General features: G+C 28.9%; 1 protein-coding gene across 1 annotated transcript; it reads left to right on the forward strand.

Moving 5' to 3' along the window:
* The first annotated feature begins 3,955 nt into the window (after positions 1 to 3,955).
* LOC129966793 (uncharacterized) lies at positions 3,956 to 9,946 on the forward strand. The gene is made up of 3 exons (XM_056081356.1): positions 3,956 to 3,994; positions 6,834 to 6,913; positions 8,500 to 9,946. The coding sequence occupies exon 3, from the start codon at positions 8,532 to 8,534 to the stop codon at positions 9,690 to 9,692; it is 1,161 nt and encodes a 386-aa protein (XP_055937331.1). The 5' UTR covers positions 3,956 to 3,994; positions 6,834 to 6,913; positions 8,500 to 8,531; the 3' UTR covers positions 9,693 to 9,946.
* Positions 9,947 to 10,188: the final 242 nt, after the last annotated feature.

A 10,188-nucleotide genomic window follows, 5' to 3' on the forward strand; every position in this document is an offset into this window, starting at 1 on the left:
CAAAGCATTTCACAACGAGTTCTTCGAAAAGAGTTGATTTCAGTTGCAGTGATGTGACTTATACCAATTTAGAAGCCCGCTAACAGTTACCTGTCAGCGATTTAAACCGAGTGAGCGTCTCTTGTTTTTACAGTAGCAGCAACTACGGCCAAGAGTACGACTTAGTTACGCACGCATCACAACCCTTTTTACATGGCTGACTTCATTTGCGCATTTCATTCACTCATCCACAAATCGTAATTTAGACCTGAATCAGAGAACGATCACCTCTGGATCAATACCACCCAGTGGTATTACTCTGTACTTGTGACCAATACAGATTTATACGTGTGCCAGCCGCCACACACACGGAGAGTCTACGGCCTGTGCAGTTCGAACTCACAACCTAAGAGATGCGAGCCCAACGCCCTACCAACCAGGTTATGCCAGCCATGCTGATTTCAGTACTTCGTATATATATAAAAAAATCATTTTTAAAGTAATGGGAAAAGGAAAGTTTTGAATGCAATCTTAAATTACACTATTTATAATAAAATACTATTTAATTCTATTTAATTTTAATACAATTTAATTATAAAATCGGACATTTTAAAATTATAAAGCAGCATATTTTTCCCGAATTTTTAAAGAATATAATATTAAATTTCAAAAAGATATATTAAGAGCATTAGAATATTTTTTAACAATTAAACGGCACTTAATAATTTGAATACGTTTGAGACGATGGCCATAGTAAATTAAATGTAAGGAAAAAATTAATGTACTCGAGCACTTATAAAATTGCCTGTTTGATAATCTGGCCGGCTCTTTTGTATTATCTTAGACATATGTACACGTTGGAACATTCTTGATAGGAATTGAGAATTATAAGAGATAAAGAACAAAGCAATCCATATTATGTGAGTAAAACGGGCAAAATCAAACAGAGAATACTACCAATGCTTTTAGCTATTACTTACAATCATAATAAAATTATAATAATTATTAGTAAAACATATTGAAACTTCTATAGCATTTATTATTTCATAAAATGCCATGAGTACAATTCTTGCTCTTAAAAAGAAGCGACTTTACTTTCTTTCGCAACTTACCGACTTATAATTAGCAATTAGTTATTTACGGAAAAACTCTATTTCAAACATACAATTTCTTTTCTTCCTTATTCTTTAAATTCTAAAATATCGATACTGTTTTTATTCCAATGTTATCGCTCCGATCTGTATTTAAATTTAAAAAGAGTATGCATTGATTAAAATCGATTAAAATGTATTTTTTTTTTCTTTTGGCTTCAGTTTTATGATGAGAACTGCCTTAAAAAAAGAATTCGATTCATTAAAAAGAAACTCCGAAGAAAAAAATTGTATTTATTAGAATAATAATTTATTGACATATATTTCATTTTTTTCCAAAGTATTAAAATCAATTTTATCCTTAATTATATTATTTATATATCTTTTATGATCGAACTATTGCTATTACATCGTTTACGATTTATTTATTGATTTTATGATGGTATGTCTTAATAATAATATAGAATGACTGAGCAAAATCATTGTAAATGCCATCGCGCTAGGATTGTTACCTTTTTAAAATTTTGTGCCTCATAAATAAGAATAAACTTTTATGAATCATCATAAAAATTTTATCAATTAAAATTCGATGTTTCCTGAATTTGTGATTATAATCCCAAAATTAAAGTAAGATTTGAATTTGCCAGCCTTCGTGCAGAAAGGTAAAATCCGTTTGACAACTGATAATTTGGAGTTACTACAAATGGAACCTTACACGATAGAACAACGTGTTTTGATTGTTGAATCATATTTCAAAAACAATAAAAGTCTAGCTGCCGCAGTCCAAAAATTTGAGAACTGGCCCACTAGATCATGTGATTTAACACCATTAGATTACTTTTTATGGGGTAAATTGAAGTGAAAAGTCTATACCAACAAGCCAACAGGCATGCGTGCATTGAAGGAGGAAATTCAACGTTGCATCAACGAAATTCTGCCACATTTAAGAAAATTGGTCATGGATAAATTCTACAAAAGAGTGCGTATGTGCCAGCAAAGATGTGAAGGTCATTTGCCGTATGTGTTATCCCATACATAACCCTATCCTGTATACTTTACGATTCAATAAAAATATAACAATTTAAAGGAAAGAAACTGTTTTTTATTTAATTCAAATCTTGCATTAACACGTTGTTCTATAGTGTAAAGCTACGTTTTTACTAACCCTAAACTATCAGCTGTCATACGGTTTTTTATTAATAGGGTTGCCAATACTTTACTGCATGATTGGTGGCAAATTCTAATCTTGCGTTAACTTTGGGGCACTCTATAGTTATAAATATGCCTAATTATTTATAAATGTATCCACATTCACATACGGATACATTAGGACATTAAAAATTTCTACAGAGTAAAGAGTAATCCAAAATGTTTTTGTCTGAATTATTCATTGTTGTTGATCATTCACTTGAAAAACACTTTAAAGCATTAAGAATCTTTATCTGATTCGACTTTTATAAAATTAAACGAACAGATTTTCAGAATTTCAGCCGAGTTATTGAATAAAGAGATTACAAAAAATACAGAGCAAAATCTAAAAGTATGTAAATAAATGTATAAAAAGCAGATATAACGAAAAAAAAAGCAAAACCAACATATTTCATAATAGCGTTTTCAAATTTTTCTTCGGGCTGATTCATTTATGCTGATCAAATTAAATTCATTATATTCTATGCACAAAAAAAATGTATCTCTTAATTAATCTTTCTTCAGATATGAAGTGAAACAAAATTGGATTTAGGGTATTTAATCAAAATTCAGGGAACTTGATCCTGACAATGTAGTTAATTAAAAACGTTTGATAACTTTAAGGACTTTGAAACCAGCAAAACAAGGCCAAAATATGAAATTTCGTTTTTAATTTTTTATCTTCGAAATATATACTTATATAGAAATAAAATGGCATTAAAAATGTTTTGTCAAATATAATGAATAATTAATAGGTTCGGGTATAATTGGTTGTACGTATATTTTAATGACTTTTCCTCAAAATGATGGGTTTTTTTTAAATTTTAAATGAATCTGATATTTTCCATGTGTTTAAGTTTTTCATGAAATTAAATAAAAATTACAGAATGTCTTATGATGTATTAAAATAAATATTGATATACATGTTGCATTTCCGATTCCTTTTAATTAGTCAAAAGTCAAAATTTAAACGAAAATTCAATAATAATGTGAAATAATCTTTCAAAAAAACATTGATTTTAATAAAATAGTTAAATAATAACCAGCGTTGTTCCAAATATATTTATATATGATAATAATGAACATTTCAGTGAAAAAAAACTAAAAATTAACATTTTTTTATTTTTTAAATAATGCAAATAATTTATTTAGTTTAAAATAGTTTTTAAGATACCTAAAGTACTTATACTCTCATAAACATGTGTGTGAAATTTTTAAACTTTGAATCAATAATTTGTAAAAAAAAAACCTAAGAGAGTCCACAATCCACTTAATGAAGCGAAATAAAATTTAAAAGCGCTTTATGATTGATCTGACATTACATAATAATGAATTGATAGGTCAATCATTTTAAATCGCTTTTTTTACGTATACCATACAGCGACTTTCTCTAAATAATTTAGAAACTTTCACATAAAACTATGCAGAAATTGGTGTGAAAGTTGTACCGTGTTGAAAGCATTTCGCCGTTAACAACATAATTGTTTATGACAAATCCCAAATTCCAAACAGGTGATTATATGATCATAAAGGGGGGATTTCAGAACGTCTTCCGAAGGAAGTGCTTGTTACCGTCATGCATGGGTGGCGAATTGAGCAACAAGAAGCAGTTTGAAAGTGGGGGATTCTTTTTTTTCTACAGCGCCCAAGCGGGTATATAAGGCTTGGGAACAAATACATTTGCATCTTAAAATCAGCAGTAGTAAGACCTTCTAAGGAATCGAAGGTCCTCGAAGGTATTCAAATTTATTTTATTGCTTATGTTTCCCAATTAATTCTGCTTTTTGATATTATGATATGGTATTTCTAAGAAAAACTGTAAAATAAAACTTTTTAGTTCAGTTTTAGTTAAGTATTATTAAAATGGATTCTAATCAGAATTATTTATGAATTCATAGGGTTTGAATTGTTTTAAAAGTTTGACTATTAATTCTAATTTATTAAATAATAATAAATTCGAATTTCATGCAAGATTTTTTTTTACATTCGAAATAAGTTAAATGTATTTGATTACTTATCGATTTAATGTACTTTTAATATTTTATTCTATGAAATTGAATTGTAAATCAGAATTTAAGTCTGAAGCAAGTACAAAAGAAGTGCACTAATCATTCACTAAGATGAAAATGACGATATTATATTTCAAATCTTAACATATCAATTTTTGCAATAAGCGCATTATTAAGGCTTTGTTTCAAAATGAATCTAAATTTGCATCCCTGTAATTTTAATATTTTGTTGAAATTTGCGCAGCGAATTCCAGAGTTTCAAAATTGAATTGGTTCGACGCAGAACATATCACATGACTATGTATTGAATCCATTACTTCAATTGAGATTAAAATTGTCTTATGGACTTTTTAAATAACTAAAATTCCTCTAAAAACATTATCTAAGAAGTGCTCTTTCATAAATATTTGGTTCCTTCTATAGTTGTGCATTTTTTAATTGAGAACTTCAAATGAATTATATTATTGCTTCAAAAAATGGTTAAATTAATTAAATAATATAATCATAACTGTTTTTCTTATCTGTTAATTGCAAACGAATACCGGTTTCTAAAGAAATCATCTGCATCTTTTTGTAGATCATGCTTTCAATGTACGAATATTTAATATTTTAGGATTTTCAATAATATGGATAGTCTCCACTTAAAATTTGATTTTATAAAATTATAGCTTATGATTATTTCATGTTTATTTCAATACATGGTTTAGTTAAAATCTACTGGATTAAATTTGTGCGTTTTTAATAATAATTTTAAAAACTGCATCCATGTTCCAATTTTCAGGCAATTGTAAAATCGACACAAAATATAAATAATTACTTCATAATCAAAATTTTTGTGCATAAATTACGGGAAACCGAGATGATAATCAACCTTTTATAATTTTTAGTTTTAATGGCTTATATTTTCTAAATTTATTTTTAAAAATTAATTTAAATAATGAAAATTCGACTTAAATATTTCAGTTAATAATGTAACATAATTAAAGTAAAAATGAATTTCTTTAAAACAGAAAGTTGTAAGATATCAAGTTGTATATAAACAAGATTCACGAAAGAATATTTTACGAATTGTTTAAATTACCGTTACATAGCATATTCTAATTCTTCTAATTTTTATAGACAAAACCGATCTTATACTATGCTAAATTATTTAAAGCATGAAGTTTTATATACTTTTAAAGCTTAAAAAAGAAGGTTAACTGTAATTTCGATGCTAAAGTATCAAATGTAGATGTATCCAAAATAATTGTACCAATTATGAATGGCTAAGATTTTTCTTGTAAGAAGCGACAGGAGGAAAAATTTTAACGCAATGCAGAAGAATTTTATTATATGAATTTTTTTGATCGTACAAGCAACATGGAAGCTGTACGTCATTTCATTACCATGCAGGGGTGAATTTCCGATTAGATAGACTAGGCAGCTGCCTAGGGTCACAGAATTGAAGAGCAGCTGCATGCACATCGATTAAAAAATGATATTAACCTAGTTGTCAAATATGTAAATTTGTAAAATATGCAATTTTTTAATTACATGATACTAATATTTCAGTATATGTACAAATTGAATTATTAAAATTATTAATGTTATAAGTAATTATTTTTATAACTTATTGGCATATCATTCATTTATTGGTGCAAAACCTTGTTAGCCGACGTCATGGCATAGGGGTAGCGCATCTTCCAAGTGATCTGGGCGTCCCGGGTTCGAGTCCCTGTTTGGGCATGGTTGTTCTATCTGTGAGATGCATGAATGTGCTCTCCTGTAAAAAGGGGTTGTGCAAGCGAATGAGTGATGATGAGTAGTCAAGTCGTACTCTTGGCCCAAGTTGGCTCTACGATAAAATCAAAAGGCGCTCCCTCGCCAGCTTAAATCGCTGTCTTCGTAACAGCGGGCTTGTCCATGGCAAGTGCCATAAGGAACAACAACAAAATCTTGTTAAATAATCATGTTTAATGTTATATTTGGAATTTATTATTTCTTTATAATCTTTCGCAATAATGAAATACTTATATTTGTAAGTTAGGGAATCATTAATAATTATATTAATTTTTCAGGAGTTTTGTTACTTTTTAAAAATAATCTTAAAATGAATAAATAAATAAAAATCATATATATATATATATATATATATATTGACAGAGTTAATAGAATAAAAAAAGTGTTGAAATATAAAATTAAGTTTACCAATTATCAAAAGAAGGGATTCTTAAAAATTGTCTAGGCCGCAAAATGTTTAATCCACCACTGTGGACATATCAATAGACTCACATAAAGCTTTACGTGAGAAAGAGAAAACACGTCGAGAACTAATAAAGTTTTGCAAACAAAGCTTAACGCGCTTTCTTTAGTAGAGCGGTAAAATTTTACTTCCTGTTGTTGTTTCTAAGGAAGTTGCAGCCATTAATAATCGGCGCAAATGTCTTGAATAAATACTTATAATTATAGTGATTAAAGTAATGGATATGCTAAAACCTGATAATTGCCTGCAATGTCTAACCGACTGTAATATATCTTATAAATATTTTTTAGATCTAACTAATTCCTGAGTTTGTCATTTTTCCAGATGAAGTTCAATATGAAGCTCTGTTTCGTAGTATTTGTAATGGCTGTAATGTGCGTAGAAGCGGAACCGGAACCTGGACAGTAAGTTTCATTTTTTTTTTTTCTAATTGTGAAATAGTTTATTAAATATATGTCAATTGAAAAAAACTATAAAAATTATAAATATTACAAAATAGTGGTATTTGTAATTTAAAAACTTAATTAGGTCAAAGCGACATATACTAAACAATTGCTCAATTTTATAGAAATTTCAAATTTTAAAAAATGAGAATCCCAAATGTCTTTATTGTTTAAATTGAATCTATTTAATAATAAATATAATTGTAAACTAGCAAATAAGGAATTATATTGTGACAGTAAAATAATTTTTACAGAAAAAATTTGATTATTAATTCTAATATAAATTATTTCAAGCATTATTAAACATTTTTAAACAATTAAATTTTTTTTGATAATGTTGATTTTTTACATTTAGTCATATGTGCTACTCTTTAATTTTAATATTTCTAATAAGAAAAAAAAAACCTATTTTATGTTCTGTTTAGAATACTCGATTCGTTCTTATTTTAATGCTTCAATTGTTTATTCTATTTCAAAACCTAAGCAAGCTATTCTGTATGCTTCCCGATTTCGTTTTTTATTAAATTTAATTCCAGTACCATAAATATGAAATGAATTTATCATTTATGCATTTCATTATTATCATTAATATCATTTTTATTTTATCGAATTCTTATCTTTTTTATTTTATCGAATTCTTATCCTTTTTATTTTATCGAATTCTTATCTTTTTTATTTTATCGAATTCTTATCCTTTTTATTTTATCGAATTCTTATCTTTTTTATTTTATCGAATTCTTATCTTTTTTATTTTATCGAATTCTTATCTTTTTTATTTTATCGAATTCTTATCCTTTTTATTTTATCGAATTCTTATCTTTTTTTATTTTATCGAATTCTTATCCTTTTTATTTTATCGAATTCTTATCTTTTTAATTTATCGAATTCTTATCTTTTTTATTTTATTTAAAATCTGTTATATTTTTATCAATTCAATTTTAATATGAACTGAAACATAATTTAATTATATTACACGCTTTCCATATAATGAGCATTTCACTATGTTAATATCAAATATTCTTATATATCGCAGTTTTTAAATAAAGTGCTTTTATAGTGTTATTGAAGAATTGAATGAACCATAGACTAAAATTCCAAATGTTTGTATTAAGTACAGGATCTCTTACAGTTTCCTTTAAATAAAACAAAAATAATTTAAACATGAAAAAGAGAAAATTACTGTTTTGAGTGTTGTATTTAAGCTGGAGAACTTTCTAACATTTGAAATTTACAAATTAAACAAATTTCTTCAAAAAAATTACTTTTTGTAAAAAAAAATTAAAATATGAAATTTATGAAAAAGTGAATTCTATACTAGAAAATTTGAAAGTAAGCTTAAATTTTGTAAAATATCTGTTAAATTTTTTAAAAAATGCAAATCACTAAAAAAAGTGGAATTTAATATGGAAAACAAAAACTAAAAGAGAATAAAAACTAATTTTTTTTTTAATTTTATCAATCAAATTATTTTATCATTATATTTTTGTGAATATTTTTTTATAATTTAAATACAATATTAATATTTGAATCCTTTTTCCAAATTTCAGCTCTGATGAAAAGAATGTGGTAGTTCTTAAAGATGAGACTGAGCATCATCATCATCACCACCACCACCATCATCATCACCACGCTCATGAACATGGACACGAACATGGGCATAAACATGAACATGGACACGAGCACAAACACGATCATGATCACAAACATGGCCATGAACACAAACACGAACATGGGCATAAACATGACCATGACCACAAACATTTACATGGCCACAAACATGAGCATGGTCATAAACACGAACACGCACACAATCATGGCCATGCTCATTCACATGCTCATGATCATAAGCACGATCACGGACACAAACATTCCCATGATCATAAGCATAATCATGCCCATAAACATGGACATGACCATAAACATAATCATGGACATAAACACAGCCATGGGCATAAACACGGTCATGATCATAAACATGCTCACGAGCATAATCATGGTCATAATCATAACCATGGCCACAATCACGGGCATGCTCATAAACATGGTCATGGACATAGTCACGGCCATGGTCACAAGCATGAGCATGGACATGGACATGAGCACGGACATCAACATGGGCATGGACATAACCACGCTCATGGTCATAAGCACGAACACGGTCATAAACACGGACACGAACATGAACATGGTCATCAACACGGGCATGGACATCAGCACGGTCACCAGCATGGTCATTCCCATCAACATGGGCATGGGCATAACCACGGCCATGAGCACAATCATGGGCATTCTCACAACCACGGTCATGGACACAATCATGGGCATTCTCATAACCACGGTCATGGGCACAATCATGGGCATTCACACAACCACGGTCATGGACATAATCATGCTCACAAACATGGACATGGTCATAATCATGGGCATGAACACGGTCATGGACACGCCTCTGCTCATGCTCACGCTCTTCCTGTTGAACTTCACGGTCACGAATTTGCAGTTGAGGCCAAATCCGAAATCGAAGTCAAACCACATTCAGTTTTGGTGGAGAAAGCCAGTGGAATCGGAAAGCACTTTCCTGGACTCAGCACGGAAGCCAAGTTTGAGCCTTTATTTGCCAGAACTCCAGGATTTCTTGAAAACCCCATCTTTGCAAAACTTGGAGCTGCCGTCAAAGTGTAGAAGACAAGCAGGTTTAAAGTGGATAACACTGACATCAGGATCCTCTATTTCAAGTTGAATGTTTATTTATTTCATGATAATTTATTTATTTACATGCCAAACAACTTGTGCAAGTGTAGTTTCTGTTAGATGTAAAACAATTTCTTCTTAATGCTAGTTGTTTGTACAGCTTTATAAAAAGGATATATGTATAAAAATATCTACAATCCACGTTGTTAAAATTTATATAACATTTACATACAGTATGCAACAAATAAAGGGCATTCATACTGAGCTCATATATGTGTATGATATTGTATAAAAGAACTTAAAAAAGCATCAGTTGATCCTTATGCATATTAAATAAATTTGTTAAATACAGAACTGGAGTATTTTTTTTTTATTTTTATTCCTTGAAATTGCAATTTAATCCTCTTAATATATATGGTGTGCCATTTTTCTCAAATTTTGCAATCAGTTGCCTACAAAACTAATGCTGAATAGTTGGCAAGTTGATTCAGACCAACGTCCCTTTCTAAAGTTTCACGAGAACTGTTTTAGAGACGAATTTGAAC

The sequence above is a fragment of the Argiope bruennichi genome, chromosome 4 (assembly GCF_947563725.1).
Source record: "Argiope bruennichi chromosome 4, qqArgBrue1.1, whole genome shotgun sequence".
Taxonomy (NCBI): domain Eukaryota; kingdom Metazoa; phylum Arthropoda; class Arachnida; order Araneae; family Araneidae; genus Argiope; species Argiope bruennichi.